A 25,468-nucleotide genomic window follows, 5' to 3' on the forward strand; every position below is an offset into this window, starting at 1 on the left:
GGAAGGCCTGTATTTTACAGATGAAAAACATGATTCTGAGAAGAGATCCACAGGCAGACTGGATCTGCCTATGGGATCCATGACAGAAAAGTTGAAGCACCTTGAAACCTACCTCCTTTGACCCCTCAAACAGTGTTCCTTTGCAGTGTTGTTTTTTTTTCCTATTTCAGAAACACTCAACTGGCCTGGCTCAGCGCCTTTTCAGTGGCTGCTCCTTCTGCCTGCCACTCTTCCCACATCTAGTTCCTTCTCATGGGACATGCCTCTGTTCATACATCACCTCTTCAGAAAGGCCTTCACAAACTCCCAAATTCCTTCTCCTCAGTCATTCTGTAACATAACAGCTTGTTTCTTCCTTCATAACTTGCATCACTATCAGAACTAATCTTTTTATTTACTTGTTTATTCAGTCATTCTTCCTAGCAGGTAAACTCTGTTAGTATACAGTATTCTGGCCTGTTCACAGTTATATCCCATTTTCTAAAATATTTGTGTTTGATTAATGTTAGTTGAAGAAATACATAAATTGTTCTTAACTTGGTGATCGCTTTTAGTAGAAATCAGATGAGTTTAACTAAAATATATACACACATATATAAAATCACTCCCCATGACTCTTCTGATCAAATCCAGTAAAGTAATTTTTGTCCCAGACACATGCTTAGCAGTTGTTCTGGCCTTCACAGCTGTGACTTGGCTGAACTATACATCATATTCAAGGACACCCTCGAGATCTGTGATGCTCCCTGGAGGACTCAGGCCAATAAGCCAATTAAAGGCTATAATGCTCCATAAATACTATATTTGTGTCTGGAACATTATAATTTGGCTTCAGCATTATTTGAACAACTGCTACATACTCACACCAATGGTTTGAAAATTTCCAAAGATAAGATTAGCAGCACATCAGGATTAGATGGCAACTAATTTTGGACATGGAACAACAGACTGGTTCCAAATAGGAAAAGGAGTACATCAAGGTTGTATATTGTCACCCTGCTTATTTAACTTCTATGCAGAGTACATCATGAGGAATGCTGGGCTGGAAGAAGCACAAGCTGGAATCAAGATTGCCGGGAGAAATATCAATAACCTCAGATATGCAGATGACACCACCCTTATGGCAGAAAGTGAAGAGGAACTCAAAAGCCTCTTGATGAAAGTGAAAGAGGAGAGTGAAAAGGTTGGCTTGAAGCTCAACATTCAGAAAACAAAGATCATGGCATCTGGTCCCATCACTTCATGGGAAATAGATGGGAAAACAGTGTAAACAGTGTCAGACTTTATTTTTTTGGGCTCCAAAATCACTGTGGATGCTGATTGCAGCCAGGAAATTAAAAGACGCTTACTCCTTGGATGGAAAGTTATGACCAACCTAGACAGCATATTAAAAAGCAGAGACATTACTTTGCCAACAAAGGTCCTTCTAGTCAAGGCTATGGTTTTTCCCATGGTCATGTATGGATGTGAGAGTTGGACTGTGAAGAAAGCTGATCGCCGAAGAATGGATGCTTTCGAACTGTGGTGCTGGAGAAGACTCTTGAGAGTCCCTTGGACTGCAAGGATATCCACCCAGTCCATTCTAAAGGAGATCAATCCTGGGTGTTCATTGGAAGGACTGATGCTAAAGCTGAAACTCCAATACTTTGGCCACCTCATGCGACGAGTTGACTCACTGGAAAAGACTCTGATGCTGGGAAGGATTGGGGGGCGGGAGGAGAAGTGGACGACAGAGAATGAGATGGCTGGATGGTATCACCGACTCGATGGACATGAGTTTGAGTGAACTCCGGCAGTTGGTGATGGACAGGGAGGCCTGGCGTGTTGTGATTTATGGGGTTGCAAAGAGTCGGACACGACTGAGCGACTGAACTGAACTAAACTGAATTTTGTATATTAACTTGCAATTTCAGATATAAGTAAAATGGGGAGTCATTTTTCTCTATGTTATATATCACTGTGTAGAAGTGACCACAGCCAAATGCAGATTGTTTATCCAAAATACAAGAAGATACTGCAGAATTATGTGGCATATGTGGTCCATATAAAGCCAGAAAAGTAAGAAGATGAGATTAAACAACCGAGAGAGTAGGAAGAGCAAAAAAACAGAAATTTGCAGATGAAATTAATAAAAAGCATAGGGCCAACAATGAAAATGATTACTCCGGAAGACAGTGGTTTTACACGGTGTAATCTATTACAAATAGGACACATATAGAAGCTCCAAGTTCCTGGAACTCTTATGGGACCCCTGCCCCTCCAGCTGGTGAAGTTGCTGGCATCTAACACCCCTTCTGCTGGCCTGTGGTTGGAGCCCAGGATTCTGGAGCTTTAAATAATTACTTCCAAGAGAAAGACAGGATCCCAGAGTAAATGGTAGCATGACAGGCTACCAAGTAAGAACCCTCAATGGAACACTGGACAAAGTATGAGAATATGATAAATAACATGTGTAAGAATAATAAATACCTATTTTGAGAACCAGGGATGTTTAAAGGAATATAGAGGAAGAAATCAGATTTACAAGCAGATCCTCAAAATGGGACCACACTGAAAAACCGGTAGTGAAAAGCCCTCATGTATTAAGAATATGAGTATGAAAACTGTCCAAGCAGAGTGTGGTGGAGGAATTTCAATGAAATATTATTCTTGTGCAAAATAAAGGCTAGAAGAGACATTCTCACCAGGACCATATATTCCCAAAGTCAGCAAGGATGGGAACACTTTGAGAAGAGAAACTCTCTGCTAGATGGATGCCCGTGAGAATAGAGGAACTTTTAGATTCACAGTGCTTACAGTCTAATATTTTGCTGCCAAAAAGTTCCCCAAATATTTAGGGCCTGTCTGATCTTGCTGACATTGGACACATTGTAGCAACCAATGGATCTGGAATCCTTCAAGGCTCCACTTGAGACAATGGTTTAAGTTTACAAGTTGCACTATTTGGCGGAACCTCTTTATTTTTGTTTGGCACTCCTGCCCTCAAATTTAAAAGGGAGCCCACCAGCCCACAATCCAAGTAATCTGGATTATGCTACGAACTCCATGCTCATGTTATCTAAGTTTTTCATGATTTGTAAGATTTCAGACATGCCCTTCCTTAGCCTCCTCACATCCAAATGAAACAGTCTCCCTCTTTCTGTCCAGGCCACCCCAGTCACCTGTTTTTCTGGCTCCCTTGGATTCTTCAGGGGGCTTCCCAGGTGGTGCAGTGGTAAAGAACCCACCTGCCAATGCAGTAGACATGTAGGAGACTAGGGTTTCATCCCTGGTGGGGAAGATCCCCTGGAGGAGGGCATGGCAACCCACTCCAGTATTCTTGCCTGAAAAATACCATGGACAAGAGGAACCCAGCGGGCTACAGTCCATGGGGTCGCAGAGAGTCGCACACAACTGAGCACATACACGTTGGACTCTTCAGATATCCTTCATTAGGAACGGGTCCCAGAATATCAGACCACCAAGTAAAAATACACCACGGTATTACATGAGGGGAGGGTGCCAGTTTCCTTTTTTGGCATGAGTTGTTTTGATTATATTCAGTGTTTGAAGACCATTTTGCTACAAATCTCCCATGGTTGCCTTCAGGGAAGACATTCTTCAGGAGTAGTGGCAACGGCTGGATGTCAGGGGCCGTGACGTCAGGGGCTGGCGTTTCCAGAAGGCCAAGCAGGAGACCAGCTGGAAGGACACAGCTGCTGTCTGTGGGAAAGCTCAACCCTAACCAGGAGACATTTCTAGCTTGAGTGACCCTGAGACATGTGTCCTTGTGGCAGAACCAAGCCAACCACGGGAGAACCCAAGTTAACCAGCCCAGTGCTGTATGTGGGCAGAACTGAATCAGCAGCTGTCCCTTTAACACTGGCAAATCATATCCACTGTTGTAGACAGCCGCAGAATTATGTGGCCTCCTCACAGAAGAAGGAGTTTGCAGTGAAGCAATGAGAAGTTTCCCTTTTAAGGGTGCAAGAGACACTTTTGAGAGTCTACACGTTCCCTTGCAGCCTGTGTTACTGTTTGTGTAGGTCAAGGATGTCTGACCCTGGGCTCAGGGCTTCAGAAAATCTGTAGCCCCTTTGTGACTTTCTGTGAACACTGGGTGTCTGTGCATTTCAGGGGAGAGAATTCAAGCCTTGATCCTGTTTTCAAACATGACTGAGGGGAAGCAGTACTGTTCCAGAGCATTTTCCTAAACTGTCTCAAGACACTCTTTGGTCTGGTCCAGCTTTCTGAGCTTTGATAAATTTCAGAATATGGACGGTAGGATGTTGATTACCTTCTGAGAATCCATGATCTCTCCTTATACCCGGATTTAAGACAAAAATCAACCTAGGGCACAAACTATGATATTTAGAAAATAAATTGTGTGGTTGGAGGGCAGCAGAATCATGAAAACATCTAAATTAAAAGGCTTAAGGGGGGAAAAAAAAAGACTTTTACTGGACACAGATGGCAAAATTTCAGACAACATAAAATCAATGCATAATTATTTCTTCCCAATAAAAGTGAACAGGGTTTCATCACATAAATTGTGATAGGGAAAAGGCAAAACTTTAAGAGGGGAATAAACCATCCACATCTCTGTGCCACTTTCTTCCTTTCTAAAATGCAGACGGTTGAGGGCTCTTCTGGTGGTCCAGTGGTTAAGAAGCCACCTTCCAAAGCAGGGGATGCAGGTTTGACCCCACATGCTGTGGGTCAATTAAGCCTGAACAATGCAACTACTGAACCTGTGTGCCACAATGAAGACCCAGCGAAGCCAAAAAAAAAAAAAAAAGGAGAAGTTTGTGTCTACAAATAGTTGAACAGGAAAGTGGTACAGGGTAAAACAGTGGTATAGGGTAAAGACTCAGTAAATGACAGCAAGAAGGAGAGGAAGCAGTATATTAAGTTGAATAGAACATGCAGAAGGAGTAAAAAATGATAGCAAGGAAGCTTAAGATATGTTTTCTATAAATTCTGACATTGGACCTTTCAAACCTTATGCTGCATGAAGGAAGCCAGTCTCAACTGCAGGGTTCCATTTATAGGAAATGTCCAGAACAGGCAGATCGACCCACAGAGATATAAAATAGATTCTTGGTTGCCTAGGGCTGGGGGAGGATGCGAAGGTAGAGATATGAGGACTGGAGAGTTAAGGCTGAGGTGTGTGATGCTTCTTTTTCAGGTGATGAAAATGTTCTAAAATTTCTGTGAACTATATGGTATGTGAATTGTATCTGAATAAGTGTTCTAAAAATCTGAGACTGAAAAACACCCTTGGGAAAAAAAATTCTGAAGTGGCCTGTAGATTTCCCTAAAGAAGCCCTTCTCTTGCATGAATTCTGATTTGCAGGTATTTCTTTCCACCTTGCCACAACTTCATCTAATAGGGTTATTCTTCAGATATATGTAACTGTCAGGTACGTCTTGCAAACAGCTGAAAATGTGTATATTTTGATGAACGAATAACTTCTGGGTTTCAACATTAAAGTCATAGCTTTTAAGCAGATGAGCCAGTGTTTAGAAAAATATTAGAGCCATTTTATTACTTTCATCTCTCATCCCTTTTCTCCCATCATCTACCAGCATTAATGCAAAGAGCTAGCCTTTGGAAGTAAGCAAAGTGTTAGGAGAGGTTGCATAAATTTCTAGGATGGTGAATATTTTCTCTTCATCTCCTGATTTCTGCTTTTATTGATTCCACACAGATATAAGTCCTTAATGCCTATAAATTCTATTTTACAACTTTCCTGCAGTTCCTACCTGCCAGCAGCATTTCATATACTACATTAGCCATTTTTCCTCAGAGCCCTAAAGGATTCTGAACTTCACCATTTATGCCAACTTTCTGTCTCTAATAGCATCGCTGGAGATAAAGTGATGATAAAATAATGATTAGAAAATATTTCATTTTCTTCTTTTAATCTGACCTAAGTCTTCACAAACAGATCTTTTACACATTTTAATAAGTGGCATACCTAAGAATTAAGTCTGTTTTTCAGTATTCTAAACTAAAAGCTTTAAAAGCGTTTTTCTTTCTCTTTCATGTTACACACACACAAATATAACTTTGCTCTCATATATCCATCACAGCATAAACCTATCCCTCTAGCTTTGTAATAATGGACTGCAAACAAACAATTTTATCCCAGGCAATCTCACAGGGTCCCTATTTCTTTATGAATGAAGGCAGGCAGCTACGAGGCACTGCACAGGAATATATATTTAGTGAACAATGGAGGAGGAACACAAAGCCACAAGACCTGACAGGGTTTTTCTTATCTTTCCCCAAATTTGCTGCACCTGCCAAGAAACAGAAGCAAAGAACAGAGGCGATTATATAAATAATTCAAGAGAAAGACCAGTGTTTTCCTTCATGAGTGGCAAAATCAGTTTCACCAATCTGAGTTATGTAGATGACAGTGTCTAAAGAAATTCACCTCACACGTGTGTACAACCATATTATAAGCAATTAACCTTCACGACCTGCTCCTGAAAGGAGGTAAAAGGCTCTTAAACATTTTGGGTTCACCAGGCTTTCTAATAACATCTCTTCTAGTAGAGACCTCGGAAGAAGTGAGTGACATTATGATTTATGGAAATGAAGACAGATGCAGAGATAGAGTACCTAGATGAAAAGGGAGAAGGACAGGGCATATAAAGTCCCTTGGAAATGAAGAACGGCTTCTCTGGCTTCTAATAGGGCGGCGTACCTCCAAGCTTTGTTTCCCAACAAGCCCAGAGTATCAGGAACACAGGGAAGAAATGCCATTCTACTTTCCCAGCACCCAGTCTGGCACAGCTCATTGCTGTTGTGCTTTTAATACACTTCGTTTTTTAGAGGTGGTTTTATATTCACAGCAAACTTGAGTGCACAGTACAGAGTCCCCATATATCCCCTGCCTCCCCCACCATCAACATCCTCACGTCAAGAGTGCTACGTTTGTTACAATCGATGCACCTACGTTGTTAGCTAAGGTTCATAGTTTACATCAGCATTAATGTACATCACTCTTGGTGTATATTCAGTGGGTCTGCACAAATGTATAATGACACATAGCCACAATTGTGGTATGATACAGAATAGGTTCACTGCCCTAAAAATCCTCTCTGCTCTGCCTGTTTCTCTCTCCCTCCTCACTAAGAGCTCTGTATTTAATTGATGGGGTCAATGTCAAGAGGCACATCGGGGCTCTAGTTATCATTTTTTTCATGCTTCCCTTTCTAAAGTACATACAGTCCCTTAGAAACTCTGGCTGTTGGTAAAGAAGCCCTCAGTTCTCTGTGCGCTTGTGTGTTAACATATCAGTGAGCAAGTGGTAAGACCTCTTGAGCCAGGAAGGAAGAAGCCGGGGATGGTGGCAAGTGCATGGACTCTGGAGCCAGAGGAACCTGAATTCCTCTTCTACCTTCTCTGCTTACTGCCCTGTTGGCCGAAAGTCTTTAAGACCTCTGAAGAGTGACTACATTTCAGAATCTCAGCTTCTTTATTTATAAAATGGGATAATATCTATTATAGGGATACCAGATACACACTGAAATATGATGGCTATATAAAAGGTACAGCATACATCTCTCTCCTTTGCCTAGGAAATGGTTAAATAATTTAAGAAGAGAAAACTCTGGGGTGTGAATATCTTAAGGATAAAAACAGATGGACTCAAAGTGAAATTAATGAATGCCACTGGATGGGAGTATCATGTCAAGATCTGTGCCTATGCTAGAAAATGGAGATCTTAGCATAAATGGGCAAAGAAGGGTGTTATTCAGTGAATAAATGACCACTGGGCTCCTACTGCCTAACTGAAGATACTTCTCCACTTGGCTCATTCAAATATAATTGTCCATTAGGCAGCATTTAACCATAATCATGTACTGCTCACACTATTTCAGACCATTATGTATTTCAAAATGTGTATTCTTTCTTTGGAGTTAAAAGTGTCAGGTGTTGACACCTAAAACTGAAAAGGCAAGAGGAGGGCAGGCAGATGCCCTCAGTGTGGAGTTTTTTGCATATCTGATAACTCTGTGTCTGAAATTTGCACCAGGGCTCATGCAATTTATGACTCCCTTTAATTCAACCTGGTGCCTTCACCTGCACAGGGCCACTCCTGTGGGATAATTGTGCCTTGTTATTTCAGCAGGACTTAGGGGAGAGATGATTACTTGGTGTAGTTGCTGCCGCTGCTAAGTTGCTTCAGTCGTGTCCGACTTTTTGCGACCCCAAAGATGGCAGCCCACCAGGCTCCCCGTCCCTGGGATTCTCCAGGCAAGAACACTGGAGTGGGTTGCCATTTCCTTCTCCAATGCAAGAAAGTGAAAAGTGAAAGGGAAGTCACTCAGTCGTGTCTGACTCTTAGCAACCCCATGGACTGCAGCCCACCAGGCTCCTCCGCCCATGGGATTTTCCAGGCAAGAGTACTGGAGTGGGGTGCCATTGCCTTCTCTGACTTGGTGTAGTTACGCAGTGACATTTCACTGCTTCTTGATCACACTCGCCTTTACAAAGCTCTCTGGCTAGCTGCCTAGGGACACTTTCTTCTCCACCCCCCACAACCCCGAAACTCCCATATAATAGCTTCCAACTGTCTGCCTTTCAAAGAAGTGGACCCTTTGGTGGCCAGCACTACTGTACTATTTGTTCTCACATTTGGAGGGAGCTCAAAGGGGCTGGAATTTTTCAGGATTATCTGTCTAATTCTGGCATGTGGGATCTTCCCAGGTCAGGGACCGAACCTGTGTCTCCTGCATTGGCAGGTAGATTCTTATTCACTGAGCCACCAGGGAAGTCTGAGAAAGGTCCTTTTGAAAGCATGATTTCTAATTTCCATTTCAACCCAAGTCACTGCAAGTATCAATACAACTTAAAATGCTAGAATAGCTCCTGTAATTCTTTTTATGCAGGGAACAGGATTTCCCCTCCAAATTAGTCCTTTCCAAGCAGTGGATGGGTTGAACACCCAGGCACCAGGCAGTTAGCTCCCTTCCATCTGGCATGGCCATGTGAACACTTCGGTTGGCTTGCCTTTTTAATGAAGTGATTTTTAATGAAGCAAGCTGTGAATTTAATAGATACCTTAAAACAGCTTCTTTGTAACTAAGCTTTAAGTAACGAAGCAACTGCTAAATTAGCCACCAGAATCAAGAGAAAAATCCAAATCCAAACAACTGTAGGATTAAGCATCTCTAGACTTCAGTCCGGAGAAGGCAATGGCACCCCACTCCATAACTCTTGCCTGGAAAATCCCATGGATGGAGGAGCCTGGTGGGCTGCAGTCCATGGGGTCACTAAGAGTAGGACAAGACTGAGCGACTTCACTTTCACTCTTCACTCATGCACTGGAGAAGGAAATGGCAGCCCACTCCAGTGTTCTTGCCTGGAGAATCACAGGGACGGGGAGCCTGGTGGGCTGCCGTCTATGGAGTCGCACAGAGTCAGACATGACTGAAGCGACTTAGCAGCAGCAGCAGCAGATTTCAGTCATCAGGCAGGTCATCTCAACTACTGTTCAAAGGATGGGGAGGCTGGTGACAAGGAAGGCAAGGAAGTGCTTGGCCGACACTAAGGCATGCTACAGCGCACAGTACTTCTCACCAATGCCTGTGCAAGTACTCTGTCTCTTACCGGTTCATTAATTGTGTGATTTTGAACCAGCCATTTCAGCTCACTCACAATGTGGGGACAATAGGAGGTGATCATTAAGTTCAGTCTGTACTACCTTGGGAGAAAGATGTTGGTAGAAAGAAATCACATACCATTAGCAAATTCTTTTAAAGGTGGGGTTGTTGTTCAGTTGCTAACTCATATCTGACTCTGCAATTCAATGGATGCAGCATGCCATGGCTCCCTGTCTGTTACCATCTCCCGGAGTTTGCCCAAGTTCATGGCCACTGAATTGGTGATGCTATCCAACTGTCTCATCCTCTGCCACTCTCTTCTTTTGCTCTCAATCTTTCCCAGCATCAGGATCTTTTCCTATGAGTCGGCTCTTCATATCAGGTGAACAGAGTATTGGAGCTTCAGCTTCAGCATCAGTCCTTCCAATGAGTACTCAGGGTTGATTTCCTTTAGGATTGACTGGTTTGATCTCCTTTCAGTCCAAGGGACTCTCAAGAGTCTTCTCCAGCACCACAGTTCAAAAGCATCATTCATTGGTGCTCAGCCTTCTTTATTGTCCAACTCTCTCATCCATACATGACTACTGGAAAGACCATAGCTTTGACTGTATGGACCTTTGTCAGCAAAGTGATGTCTCTGCTTTTTAATACACTATCTAGTGTTAGGTTTTAAAGGTAGGGGACGCCACACAATTTTGGACTCTCAAATGTAAAAAGCAGGCACATGCTGCAGAGGGTGAAGAGGCCTGGGTGGGTGTAAGCAAAAGGCAAGACCCTTGGGAACTAGACAGTGCATGCATGTCCAACCGGAAGGTATTCAATTTTTAAAAAAGAGTGTTAATTCAATAAAGCACACCTGTGTGCAAGAATGAGGTCACCCGTTGGCTAGTTCTGCTCTGTTTCACTGGTGAGAAGACTGCCGCGTTCAGAAGAGGAATGATGTGTTTAGGTTCTCACTGAGGTAGTGGGCGGCCAGCTGGCTGTCTCATGGTTCGACAACAGCAGCCACAGCCGGGGTGTTAAGCCCTGCTAGGAAAAGTCACCAGTACAGATGTCACTCAGTGTGAGGGGCTTTTGTTGTATTCTCTGAAAAGCAGACACAAAAGTCCCTCACCACGCCCCCTTTCTGTTATGTAATCTTTCCTTTGCTCTTGGCTTTGGGAGCCTCAACCTGGCCTGGAGCGGGTGGAAGAGCTGCCTCTGGGAGACGGGGCTGGAGAGGAAGGGCCTGATCAGCCCTGGGAAAGCTGAGGCCCCATGCTTGGTGGACAGGAGGGAGGGCAGTGGAGCTCCAGGTGGATTCAGGTAAATCCATTCCCCACCCCACCACTACCTGTGTGTGGCTTTTCCTCGTCCCTCCAGAACACAGGAGGAGAGGAAGGCCTGAGAGCGGTACCTGAGACCTTCCTTGCTCCTTGCTGGGATTTTGACCTCCCGTGAGTGAGTGAGTGTTAGTCACTCTGTGTCTGACTCTTTGTGACGCCGTGGACTGTAGCCTGCCAGCCTCCTCTGTCCATGGAGTTCTCTGGGCAAGAATACTGGACTGGACTTCCATGGCCTTCTCCAAGGGATCAAACCTGGGTCTCCTGCATTGCAGGCAGATTCTTTACCATCTGAGCCACCAGGGAGGCCCACGGCAAACCTGTGTCTGCATTTACCACGTGGGCAAGACCATCTTTTCCCCTGCAGACCATGCTGAAGACTTTGCTTGCCCAGAGCTTGCATTCCAAAAAGGCTGACAAAGGCCAGCTGGGCCTGGATCTTTCCAGTCGGCCTGACCCTCCCCACTCCCAGTCTCCCTCCTCTAACTCTGGTCAGCGTCTCCTGGCCAAACTCTGAAGCACACGTTTTTCTCCTCACTGGTTGCCAGTGGAACAGGGCTCCTGCCACCTGCCTTCCTAAAAACCTGACTGAGGACTGGTGACTGGAAGGCAGGCAGAATTTGTCAGAATCATCACATTTGTTGTGTGGCTCAAAGCAGTGGTGCTGGTTTTATATTATACAAGCTCTTGTCCAACTGTGTCTGTCTTGAACTGAAGGGCAAAGGGTCATTCTCTTTGATGTACAACCACAGGCTCCAAATATGATATATGGTTTGCAGTTGGGAGGAAGATTCTCTATTTATCCGTCTGTTTAATGAACAGAGGCTTTGTGACGGCCTACCACATGCTGTGATTACGGTCTAGCCACCTTACTCTTGGGCTGTGCTTTGCTCACCGGCTAGAATGAAGAGGCAAGGTTGCCCACCTTCCTTTGAGGAAGCAGGGGGTCCTCGTGCCTGGGAAGCCTCCTCCATCAGTTTCTATCCTCTCTGGTGTCATTCCTTAATTATCTCAAGGCTACAGGGCTTTGCTGATGAAAACGAACCCTCTGAAACCAAAAGTTCACATTTTAACCTTGTTGTTCAGTCGCTCGGTCATGTCTGACTCTGCGACCCCATGGACTGCAGCATGCCAGCACGTTTTAACCTAGAAGAATACATATGTATACACTGCTATATTTTAAAACAGATAACCAATGAGGACCTACTGTATAGCGCAGGGAACTCTACTCAATGCTCTGTAATAACCTACATGAGAAAAGAATTTGAAAAAGAATGGGTACATGTATATGTATGATAGAATCACTCTGCTGTGCCCCTGAAACTAACACAACATTGTTAATCAACTATACTCCAGTATAAAATAAAGTAAAAAGAAGAAAAAGAAACCAAACCCACTATGATGAAGTGAGCAACATCCTTTCCTAAGCCTGATAGAAACATATAGTAGGAGGGTTTCAGTGAAGTCTCAATCCATTAAATAGCCAAGCGCCAAGGTACAAAGTCATTTCCTCACAGCAGTTCAACTCTGCTCCCTTTTGTATAGCTGAAGACGACATTGAATCCTAGGCACACTTTAAAACCATTTTTCTCCAGTGACTTAAAAAATTATAAATGAAAAGTCTGAAAAAAAAAATCTTTAATCCTCATCTCCCAAGCTTTATATTCCAATATTCTGAGTAACTGATATGTGTGAAAACACCCTCAGTTTCAATTTAGCTCAACCTCAGACTCACCGGGAACAGCTTTTAAATTGTTCATACAATTCCTATCAATCAGTTGGGGTTCTGTAAAGGAAATAGGAATATGGAAACCTAATCACTCCTTCTGTGAAAAATCACCATGTTTTCCTGTTTGGAGACAGATTAGATCCTAGGAAGCCTTTCCTGCAGATTTCCACCATTTCCTGGCTGTTTCATTTTAATCTTGACATTGTTGAGCTGATCTATTACTTCATGCGTTTCCCGGGCAAGGGCAGGTGTTACTGATATATGTCTTAGAAAAGCCCATTGGCAGATATTCCCATCCTGGAAGCTGACGTTGCAAGCACGCTATCTGCACATAGTAAGCTGGACTTCCTTGGCAAACTGCTCAATCAGATATGCAATCACGGCAAAAGGTGGAAGTCAAGGCACATATCTTGGGGAACAAATTGTGCTATTTTTATTGGTTTGCTGTATTTCACCCTTATAAAAGAACAGTATTAGAGTTTATCTTACAGACAGAGATGAGAAAACTGAAGATGAGCAGAGAGGAGATCGTAAAACAACCCAGGCTAGTCATTCCGTGAATCCTTTTATGGTTAGTGGATGTCTATTTACTGCATTCTACCAGGTCAATATTCTTGGGGCTAATTCATCTGACAAATTGCCACTGGACACATTTTCCATCATCAACAAAAATATGTAGCCTTCCTGAGAGAAGTGCTGGCTGGGTAGGTATGAAATGTATGTGGGTTATATACGTTTTCCTTTTTGCTATGGACAGTTCGAATGCATTCCTTTCAAACTTTGCCCAAGTAGACACAGATCTTTTAGGAGATTTACACTAGCAACCATAGAGGAAATCCACCTATAATTGATTAAACCCAACCAACTCTCTTGGGTTGAAACTACCTCGTTATACTAGCTTACTTAGCACCAAGAAAATATTTAGGGTATAAAACTGGCAATGAATTAAAAAGACTAAAAGAATTAGTCTCGCCATGTAGGTAGGTAGGTAAGTAGATACACACAGCAACTTACTGTGAAGCACTGGGTTGGCCAAAAAGTTTATTTGGGTTTTCCTGTGACAGCATATAGAAAAATCAGAATGGACTTTTGGCCAAAACAATATAATTTACTCACCTTACAATGGGCTCATTTTAAGTATGGAATGTATTTTTTTTTTTTTTTTGCACAAGAATTTGAGCCTTTGGGAAACCAAACAGATCACGGAGAATCTGCAGTTCACCCTCCACACTGCAGCTCAGAGAAACAGGTATTTTACTCAGATGGTCAGTGGAAAGTAGAGAAGTGATGCCCAGTTTGGAGATGCTATTAATAATCAGTCTATCAACTTGGCCATTTTGAGTAGAAACTCTTTCTTTGCAAGGAGAGGGAAGAAAGACTTCATTTAGCAGCCTGTGGAGAAGATAGCTTTGGGTTCCTGATCTGTTAAAAACGAACATCCAACTGCTGGCTGCAGACAGTGTAAGAAGCAACAGGAGAGGAAGTATCTTCAGAATAGGATTGAGGAAGATGAAGGCTTACGGTGGATGAAGGACTGAGAGTTTACTAAAGAATGGGAGTCTGCAGAGTTAAGCAATTCCGACTGATGTAATGTCTGGATGCTGACAAATAAAATTTATAAATGGCTTTTTTAACCGCTTCCTCTAGCAATGGGAGTTGTTACATTGATTTTGAAATGAAATGTTATGGAATTTTCTTGCTTTAATGAGAAGGCAGAACCAACTGGTAAATAAAGTAATGATTAAAGCAATTAAAGAGGGAAAATGATAAATAAAGTAACAATACTCCTAATGCTTAATTTAACCCAAATAGGCAGGTTTTGCTGATTCGCTGAAAAGATTCATTTTCATCTTGAAGTCAACATATTGAGAAGCAATGCTCACTGTGAATAAATCTGCCCTTTGGTAAGAGGGGAAAAGTCAATTAGTAATGTCATTTGTTTAAAAATCTGCCTGCACCTGGTTCTCATTTGTCCTCCAGCTGAGAAACCAAAGACAACTTCTTTTTATTGCTTGTGGTCAAACAGCAAGTTCATCTTGCCATCGGATGATCAAACGGCCAGCCTCCCCCAGCTTGAGAAGGCCTGCCTTTCACTTTCAACTTGTTCAATCATCATTAACTCTGAAAAATGTCACATTCCATTTGTGCAATGAAAATTTCACCACCAGTGACCGTTTGGGTGAAGTTTTTGTAGGCGAGGCCCTAAATCTTGCAGAGCACCTCACACATTCTCAAGGTCTTTTGCCTTGTTTCCTTGTTTAATGACAGTGGTCTGAGATCCTGGAGTCCATCTACAGCCTGACACCCATGGCTCTGAAGAAACCTCTGTGTGGGGGTACATGTGCCTCTCTGAGACTGCAAGGGTTCACTGCATGACCTGACACATGTGTGTTATCTGACATGCATGCACCCCCAACCCCAGCCTTTGTTATCTATTATGCATACACACACTGGAGTTTTTGCCAAGTAAAAAGTCTTCTCTACTGGGGAGAGACCAGTTTAAAAAAAAGACCACTGGATACAGCCCATTTCAAAGCAAGGTTTTCTTTCTTTGGAAAGCCAACTGCCCTGGAAAGAGCTGCAATATCAAGCTGGGGAGGTTCCACAAAGTTTCTGGAAAGGAGAAATAGGCTTCTTTTTAACTTTTGCCATTGGGCTTGAAAATCTTCGCCTCCTTTGTTTATTATTTAATTATATTTCTTCCTCTGCAGAGAAGTTCTGAAATGAAAATCCCAAGGAATGTGGTAGTGAGCTAAATCCTCATGGCACTCTACAAAAATGAATTTCTGGAAGTAGATTGTCAAGCAGCAAGACACCTAAATTAAGAGGTCACTTGATTTAGAATCTTAAAAAGGAGTATTGTGTTTACTGGGGCAAGTAAAATAATTTTTTTGTCGTTTGGCAAGTAGCTCACAGCTAAAACAGCCCCCAGTTATAGGTCCTGATTAGATTTTCAAGGTCAGAACCAAGAGAATGTATAAGCAGAGCTCTCTAGAACCTTAGTGCCAACATGCTAACATGCTGTTTTAAATAGCCTCCAAGAAGGACTCTTGATTTCTAGCTTTAGTTTAGTGTCAAAGTTCCACTGAGTCAGCTGAAATGAGGTTATCAGCCCAACTGGATTATAGGCACAATGTCTTGGCCCCTTCCAGCTAGCTCTGGTTCAAGTGTATTAGAATATTTATTGTTACCAATATGCAATTTTTGATTGACTGGCAGCTGGGGAGTAGGAGAGAAGACAAAAATAACCTAATAACTTTTTCCAATTTCTCCAGTTGAAGACACTTTCTCTTTGGAAGGAAAACTGTGATGAAACTAGACAGCATATTAAAAAGCAGAGATATCACTTTGCTGACAAAGGTCTGTATAATCAAAGCTACAGTTTGTTCAGTAGTCATGTATGGATGTGAGAGCTGGACCACAAAGAAGGCTGAGCACCAAAGAATTGATGCTTTTGAATTGTGGTGCTGAAGAAGACTCTTGAGAGTCCCTTGGACTGCAAGATCAAACCAGTCAATCCTAAAAGAAATCAACCCTGGAAATTCACTGGAAGGACTGATGCTGAAGCTGAAGCTCCAATAGCTTGGCCACCTGATGTGAAGAGGTGACTCAGTGGAAGAGACACCGATGTGGAGAAAGACTGAAGGTGAGAGAAGGAGGCAGCAGAGGATGAGATGGAGCGCATCACTGACTCAGCAGACGTGGATCTGAGCAAACTCTGGTAGACGGGAGGGACAGGGAAGCCTGGCATGCTGCAGTCCATGGGCTGGCGAAGAACCAGACAAATTTAGCAACTGAACAACAGCAATCCAAGACCGGACCCTGGGTCTAAAGAAGAATCACGTGGCTCCTAAAATAGGAAAGATAATGTCCTGCCATTTTAATAGCTGGCTTGACAGCATCACTTTTAAGAAAAGAGATATCAATACTAGGTTATTAGCTGAAAAAAGCTTGTGCGTAATTTCCTAGGAGAGATTTTTTTTTAAATTCAAACTCGTGCATATATACCTAATATTATAAGTGTTTTACAAATATTAATTCATTTACCCCTCATAGTAACTCCAAGAAGTGAAGTAAATTACCTAAGGTGTGCTGCTGCTGCTGCTGCTAAGTCACTTCAGTTGTGTCCGACTCTGTGCGACCCCATAGGCGGCAGCCCACCAGGCTCCCCTGTCCCTGGGATTCTCCAGGCAAGAACACTGGAGTGGGTTGCCATTTCCTTCTCCAATGTAGGAAAGTGAAAAGTGAAAGTGAAGTCGCTCAGTCGTGTCTGAGTCTTAGCAACCCCATGGACTGCAGCCCACCAGGCTCCTCCGTCCATGGGATTTTCCAGGCAAGAGTACTGGAGTGGGGTGCCACTGCCTTCTCCGACCTAAGGTGTAGAACTAGTCAAGCCCAGAAGTGTAGGTCTGTGTGTGTTATACTACCCCCCACTGCAGTATTCTTGCCTGGAGAAGCCTATGTACAAGGAGCCTGGCGGGTTACATACAGTCCATAGGGTCACAAAGAGTTGGATACGACTTAAGCGACTGAGCACACATGCAGTTATACTTTTCTACAAAGATTTCTCAGACTTGGCAACCCAAATGCCCATTTATCTGTTGCTTCAAGGTGAGCAATGGTGTGCAAAGAGAACAGTGTTTGATCTGTTTGCTCCGTGTCACAGGAATGGAAAACTGGAGATCAAGCCTCCAAAACGTCCCCTATCTCCTCACACTGATTTCTTCTACTCTCTCATCTCCACTTCACAGAGGTCACCTTTCTGCCATTGGCTCCCGAGTGCTGGCACTGCGTCTCACGTTTCACACACACACACATGCGCGCACGCGGACACACACACATACGCACACAGCTATTACTATGCTTCAATGAAGCGGCACAGGGTCTGTGAGCTGGGCATAAAAGCAGACATCATTTGCTCATTAGAGCTAAGTTTTCAAGACGTGCCCCCATTACTGACCTCCACTAACGGCCTGGGTTTGCGCTCGACTGCAAACCTGAAGTGGCAGAGTTCACAGTAGCTGGTGTTTGAGGACGACAGCCAGTGTTCCAGGCAGCTCCGATGAATTGTCCCCAAGGTCCCTGTACATTCACATGGAGAGAGCAAGTCCTCTTGACTGCTGCCCTCATGGCAGATCCTGCACATCGGCCGGTCATTGAAGGGACTGCAAAAGAAGGAGGGGCACCTGCTGGTCACGGGCTGGTAACCACCGCCACGCCGTGGTCCTCTGGCTCTGGGACCTTTGGACCCTCCCCCGCGGCAGCTGCTCAGAACATACCTCTGCTTTAAAACCCGAGATCTACACTGGCATTCGGCAGTGAGGGCCGGGCTCCTTGGGCATCTACTTTTGTCAAAACAACGAACTAGGGGGTGGCTAATACCAGAGTAGGCAGACTCAGGGATGTAGTGAGGGAAAAGGAGCAATGTGTTAATTTTGCCTTGGACACTGATGCATAGTTCAGGCAAAGTACAAATTGAAAAATAAAAATCATCCTTTGCTAGTAAGAAATTGTTTGCAAACAGCACCGATTATAGTTTCTAGACAAACCAAGTCTTTTGAACCAGGCCGGGACACTTTTGAATACCCAGAGGTTCTTTGCCTTTCTCTTTTTAGTGGGAAAGTAAGAGGAGGAACACAGATGGGCAGCCGACCCTGAAGCCGCCACACAGAACTGCAGCCTGAGCCAGAGCACAGAGCTGGAGCTTTCCTATGCTGCGCTTCGGGCTGCTGAGGACACTCAGCTGAAAGCTGGTAAAGGTATGTCCTACCAAGGTGGCCTCAGTCCAGTGCTTGGCCTTTAACTTGGAAACATCACCTCTGTGAGGACTCATGGTGTTGTGGCTAGTGAGGCCAGCTCTGGAGTCGTGCCACGTGGGCTCAAACCCCAGCTCTGCTGCACATGAGCTGGCTCACTTTGGGCAAGTAATGTCGTCTCTCTGGACTTTAGCTTCCTCATCTCTAAAATGGGCACAAAGTAGGGTACCTTCCTCATATGGTGACTGTGAGGATGAGAAAGTGTAATCCAGGTTACAAGCTTAGATGAGGGACCAGCATGTAGTAAGTGCCTAGTTAATTCTCACTATTTTCACTTGTAGAAAAACTCAGGTCAGGAAAAATCAAATGACATGGCTCTCATCACGTATGTCAAAGGCCAGGGAAAGCTCCAAGTAAGATGGCCTCAGTTCTCAATGGATACTGGAGGGCTGTCTGCCTCTGATCAATGTCTTCTTATATTGCTAGAGGTCCTTATAGGGTATTAGATTTTTAAATGTCATCATTGTATGTGCCAACCCAAGGACCAGCCTCTTTCCCCACCTTTCCCCACTACTTCCTGTCCCCCAAAGTGGACAGTGACCCAGGCTTATGCTAAGCCCCCCTCTCTCTGGCTCCATCTTTGTGGAAACAGCCACGAAAACACTGCTCTTTCCCAAAGGCCTTTCTGGGGATGATCCTGGGACTGAGTGAAGGCTAAAGGGATTTAAAAGAGGAAAGGATCTCCTTCTCACTTGCCAAAAGGAGCCCCACATGCTCAGGGGTGGGAAAAGAAGGTTTAAGGAGTTGCCTTTTTTCTCTCATTATTCCTGGCCTCCATCATTCACATTGAACCAAATACTTATAAAATTGTAAAAGTTCTGGTTTACACTACTATATGGTAGGAGAACATGTAAAAATGCCTGGCACACATGCGCACACGCACACACACTGGCTCCCAGGCCTCAGTCATTTCAGCTCTGCAGTCCGTGCTTCCTGATCAAATGAGGTGTTTGGTGGCTCAAGGGTGACAGGGGCACATGCGGACAGATAACTATCTGTCTCAGTTCACAGCCCAGCAAACTTACACTCACTGCCTCCTTGTATTCTGTGTCCTAACCAATTGTCACAAGTTTACCCAGAGGTAGAAAAACATATATTGACCTTTAATTTTTTTTTTTTAAATTTCTTCCCTTTGTGAAAGCCACACAGATTGGCAGTAGAAGGTACATGGATAACGTTTATAACATGTGTGGGTGGGTGAGTCCATGTCTGGTGGCTACCACTTGTTGGGCCAGGGGGTTCGGGGTGGTACAGAGAGTGCTGTGGTGTCACCGGGGGTCCTGCTGAGCGTGGGGGTTGATGAGCCTGTGTCTGCACGGGAGGAGCTGGCTGAATTGCTCAGACCAAGGTAAGCAGTTGAGGTCTGAGCGACTGACGCAAGGTTTCAGGGTCAGACGTGTCAGCAGTGAAATCATAGGGCATGTCTACTATTGAAATACATTTTACAGTCTTAAGTCCGGTCCCACTTACTCATTCTGAAATGAATGGAGAAGCCAAGCAGCACTTAGTGGCCAGGCATCCTGTGGCTCTCCACCTGCCAGTGGGCACCAGAGGAGACCTCCAGGGACAAAGGGCTGGCGTGGATAAACCATGTCTGGGCTGCTCAAAGCCTTCAGTCTGGCTCTGGTTCATCACTCAGGGGAGACGAGCTGTGGGGTGTTAACAATAGTACTTCACAGGGCAGAGTGTGTGTGAAGGATCATGGAGGGCAAAGCAGGAGGCAGCAGAAGAGGCCCCCAAATGGGGATGTGCCCGAGGAGACCCCCAGGAGGCTGCGCTGAATAGGCCCCCATCACGGGGTGCTGACTAGCCTGCATGCCAGCGCGTCACTTCAAAAGTTTTACCCACGTGTCCAATCATTTTGGCTCAGTCACCTGAAACCAGAGGCCTCCTTGGTTCTATCCTGACAAAGGGGGCTACCTTTGTTAGTACCTGAAGTTGACAAGAAAGTAATTACCATTGCAAGCTCAAAATAACAATGTTAAGCAAATGACCCTGCGCCTTGTGGGATCCTTACCTGCCTGGCTCTCTGCGAGTGTGACTTTAAGCAGAAAACTCCACAGTGTGAGTTTTAGCTTTTTACCCTATTGCTATAGAAACGGCAATAACAGAACTTGTGTAGTTTTTTTTTTTTTTCTCTCCCCAGTACCTCCTCTCACCTGACACAAAGACCTGAGCACTAATTACATTCCCTTCAGCATTTCACATCTGACAGAAAGCGCTCGGGATCAATTACAGATTCATTGATTTTAATGGTGGTACTACCTCTGGGTGGCAAGGGTCCGCACTACTGTAGACAGCAGCTGTCCGTCCTTAGCGGAAACTTGCATGACATACTGCGGCTGCCCATTCACCAGGCTGCCACAGTCCTCCACGGTCTTCACCACGGGTGCAGCGGAGCCGGTGCAGTCTGGCAGCACTTCGGGCAGGTGACTGCAGCGGCTGGTTGTCATGGCAACAGACAGCAATTACTCTGCTAATGGCTTCCACATTCATACAGGATTTCCATCTAAGAGAGATCAGAAAACAGTTTACTTGGGCAGGGTACTTAATAGAAAACGGAGAATTATGGCCACCATCATCGTGTCATGATTTAATAGAAATAACAGGTGGTACTTTATCTTGCAACCATTTACAAAGCACACGTACACACTCGGCCCATGAGAAACAGTAGATATGGTTACGTACACACTCGGCCCACGAGAAACAGTAGATATGGTTATGAACAGGACAGTGAGTGTGTCAGTGTATGGAAACACCGAGGATCCGAGACGGGAGGGCTTGGTGGGCCCTGCAGCCAGATCTGAAGAGAAGATAAGCAGTTCTCCCGCTCTGGGCCAGAGAAGCAATAAGTCTTCGTTGACACTCTCTCAGAGTTACTAGAATCATTATTAAAACCGTTTGCAACTATTTTTTTCTTGGAAGCAATTTATTCTCTATGCAGCTTCATTCTGAGATGCTAAGATTAAAAAGAGAGAGAGTGAAGAAAGGCAAAAAGAAAGGAGAAAAAAAAAACAACAACAAAAAACCATGTGAATTTGGCCAAGTAGCAACTTCCTGGGCAATATTTGCCAAACATGAATCACTCAATTAATGAACCACTTTTCTGACTTTTCCCATATCTGTATTCCATAACAAAATTATCTACTTAATGTGTCTTGAAAATTAGCTCCCTTTAAAAAGTTAACCTATTTTAGCCTTGTCATTCATGAAATGATGAGTTTGATGAGCTTGTTATACCAATTTTCTTTTAAAGATGTTTATTTTTTTGGATGTGGGCCATTTTTAAAGTCTTTGTTGAATTTGCTATGATATTGCTACAATATGTTTTGGTATTTTGGTGGTGAGACATGGGATCATAGCTCCCAGACCAGGGATGGAACCCGTACCCCCTGCATTGGAAGGCAAAGTCTTAATCACTAGACCTTCAGGCAAGTCCCTATATATATTTTTAATGGACATTACAATAAATACATTAGTACTAAGCTTTTGGTTCTTTTTGTGTACCACTTAAAATCTAGGGACACTGCCTTCTCCGAGGTGAACACATAGGTGAATGAGGTCTCTACCACTTGTTAAGAATAATCCATTCTTAATAAGGACCTTGCCTCGCTGACACATAGCCTGTCACATAGACTGTAAGGAATTCTGTTCCCAATTTGTGTGGTGTAGTTGACCTCAAGTTCAAAGCATTCAGACCCAGTGGAGTAAGGAACTCCACTGCATCCAATAATAGATTTGCATGGGATGTGTAAGAAATATAGGTCTTAAGAGAAACTCGCAGGAGGCATTTTTTTATGTCTAAAGTTGAGAGGACACAGTTTCATGGTCCATACACACTGTCTCTGCCCAGCCTGCTCACCTCGAGCTTCTGAGCCCGGCACAGCCTGGACTCAGTGGTCAGTGGCAGGGCTGGTGGACAGACTTAAGTTCCTGTCAATTAGTAGTCTGTGTGGTCAAGGCCCCAAGTGTAAATAAATCTGCCTCCCAACCCTAAGAGGGTTTTTAGAATTCCTCAAACGGTTATTTTCTACTAGATATTTGTCTCTATTTACTACATTTTACTTGACTCCTCCAGGTCTGGAAAATAGGGTCTGCCCCACTTCCAGAGCAATGTCCATCCACTGGACATTCTCAGGAGGAGAATGCCGGGTTTTCAGATGAACTTGTGCTGACGTGGTCACTGCTGACAAGCACATATCCGCAGCCCTGGCCAGCGGATGGGAATGGAATCCCCTCCTTCCTGCCGAGGAGTCTGGCTGGCCTCCCTTTCCTGTCCTCCTTGGCTGCCTCTAGTCTTTTCGGGGTCTGCGGTCTGGCCTCTCCCAGGAGCCCTTTGAAAACTGGCAATGGGGCCAGGGCTGTAGACACCAGCCATGGTGGACACTGCCTGATGTGAGGCAGTGGCAGGGCTCCTGCCATCATGACCCTTCGGCCTTCTCAACCCCCAGGTACCGAGCATTCAAAAAACCCAATGAGCTGGTTAGCTAGTATAGTGTTGCTTGTTAAAAGATTTGTCTCTTTTATTTTTTCTCACATTACAAAATCAAGAAATATATGTTAAAGAAAGTACACAAAAGCACAAAGAAAATAAAACTCACTCAAAATACCACCACTGAATAACCACAGTAAACTTTTTGGGTGGATAGCTTTTTAAGTTTTGGCAGGATTGGCAGGGTGGAGTTGATTTCTAACTGGGGTCAGATAGCTTTATCTTTTTTTTTTTCCCCCCAAAGTTTTCAGGCCGCAGAACAAAAAGGATGTTCAAAGGTCAGCTTTGAAAACTATATCTAACCCCTCTTCCCTTGTCCTGCCCTGATAAAACCCCATTGACATGATTTTAAATTCTCATAATGCCTGACAGTCACGAAGTGTAACTTCCTGGCACAGCTCTCTTGCTTCACAAGGCAGCCATAGATTAAGAGCCAGGGGTGTGTTGGCAGGAAAAGCAGACACAGTGACCTTCTTGCCGCACGAAATCATTATGTCTGGGTGCACTCTGAGAGTCTATTTTCGGGTTTTGCATAACTCCAACTCAGAGGACCAAGCACTCCCTCCCTCCATTCCACGGAGCTGCAAGGAGGAGGAGAAGAATGCAGAGCGAGAAAAGGAGGCCAGGCCAGTCAGCACTGAGGCTGCCCTTAATGAGGGGACTGCCTCTTAGACACATGAGGTCCCCCAGTTCATTCACCTATAAACTTAAGATTAAGCCCTCATTGAGGGCTTCCCTTCATTCTTTCTGGAGTTATTTCTCCACTGATCTCCAGTAGCATACTGGGCACCTACTGACCTGGGGAATTCCTCATTCAGTATCCTATCATTTTACCTTTTGATACTGTTCATGGGAATAGAAGCAAGGTCCGATGTTGTAAAGAGCAATATTGCATAGGAACCTGGAATGTTAGGTCCATGAATCAAGGCAAATTAGAAGTGGTCAGACAGGAGATGGCAAGAGTGAACGTCGACATTCTAGGAATCAGTGAACTAAAATGGACTGGAATGGGTGAATTTAACTCAGATGACCATTATATCTACTACTGTGGGCAGGAATCCCTTAGAAGAAATGGAGTAGCCATCATGGTCAACAAAAGAGTCCGAAATGCAGTATGTGGATGCAACCTCAAAAACGACAGAATGATCTCTGTTCGTTTCCAAGGCAAACCATTCAGTATTACAGTAATCCAAGCCTATGCCCCAACCAGTAACGCTGAAGAAGCTGAAGTTGAACGGTGCTATGAAGACCTACAAGACCTTTTAGAACTAACACCCAAAAAAGATGTCCTTTTCATTATAGGGGACTGGAATGCAAAAGTAGGAAGTCAAGAAACACCTGGAGTAACAGGCAAATTTGGCCTAGGAGCACAGAATGAAGCAGGGCAAAGGCTAATAGAATTTTGCCAAGAGAACACACTGGTCATAGCAAACACCCTTTTCCAACAACACAAGAGAAGACTCTACACATGGACATCACCAGATGATCAACACCGGAATCAGATTGATTATATTCTTTGCAGCCAAAGATGGAGAAGCTCTATACAGTTAGCGAAAACAAGACCAGGAGCTGACTGTGGCTCAGATCATGAACTCCTTATTGCCAAATTCAGACTTAAATTGAAGAAAGTAGGGAAAACCACTAGACCATTCAGATATGACCTAAATCAAATCCCTTATGATTATACAGTGGAAGTGAGAACTAGATTTAAGGGACTAGATCTGATAGAGTGCCTGATGAACTCTGGACAGAGGTTCGTGACATTGTACAGGAGACAGGGACCAAGACCATCCCCATGGAAAAGAAATGCAAAAAAGCCAAATGGCTGTCTGAGGAGGCCTTACAAATAGCTGTGAAAAGAAGAGAAGTGAAAAGCAAAGGAGAAAAGGAAAGATATAAGCATCTGAATGCAGAGTTCCAAAGAATAGCAAGGAGAGATAAGAAAGCCTTCCTCAGCGATCAATGCAAAGAAATAGAGGAAAACAACAGAATAGGAAAAACAAGAGATCTCTTCAAGAAAATTAGAGATACCAAGGGAACATTTCATGCAAAGATGGGCTCGATAAAGGACAGAAATGGTATGGACCTAACAGAAGCAGAAGATATTAACAAGAGGTGGCAAGAATACACAGAAGAGCTGTACAAAAAAGATCTTCATGACCCAGAGAATCACGATGGTGTGATCACTGACCTAGAGCCAGACATCTTGGAATGTGAAGTCAAGTGGGCCTTAGAAAGCATCACTACGAACAAAGCTAGTGGAGGTGATGGAATTCCAGTTGCGCTATTTCAAATCCTGAAAAATGACACTGTGAAAGTGCTGCACTCAATATGCCAGCAAATTTGGAAAACTCAGCAGTGGCCATAGGACTGGAAAAGGTCAGTCTTCATTCCAATCCCAAAGAAAGGCAATGCCAAAGAATGCTCAAACTACTGCACAATTGCCCTCATCTCACACGCTAGTAAAGTCATGCTCAAAATTCTCTAAGCCAGGCTTCAGCAATATGTG

General features: G+C 44.0%; 1 protein-coding gene across 2 annotated transcripts in view; it reads right to left on the bottom strand.

Moving 5' to 3' along the window:
• Positions 1–25,468, bottom strand: part of MARCHF3 (membrane associated ring-CH-type finger 3) — a 163,304-nt gene that overhangs the window by 21,871 nt on the left and 115,965 nt on the right. For both annotated transcript variants that reach the window (XM_055431264.2, XM_055431263.2), the window contains 2 exons: positions 20,733–20,976; positions 17,612–17,816 (listed from right to left, as the gene is read on the bottom strand). In XM_055431264.2, coding sequence (XP_055287239.1) covers positions 17,612–17,816; positions 20,733–20,920 — 393 coding nt within the window. In that variant the 5' untranslated portion in view covers positions 20,921–20,976. The remainder of the gene's footprint in view (positions 1–17,611; positions 17,817–20,732; positions 20,977–25,468) is intronic.

Source organism: Moschus berezovskii, chromosome 8 (assembly GCF_049115385.1).
Source record: "Moschus berezovskii isolate FMDL1 chromosome 8, NW_MosBer_1.0, whole genome shotgun sequence".
Classification (NCBI taxonomy): Eukaryota; Metazoa; Chordata; class Mammalia; order Artiodactyla; family Moschidae; genus Moschus; species Moschus berezovskii.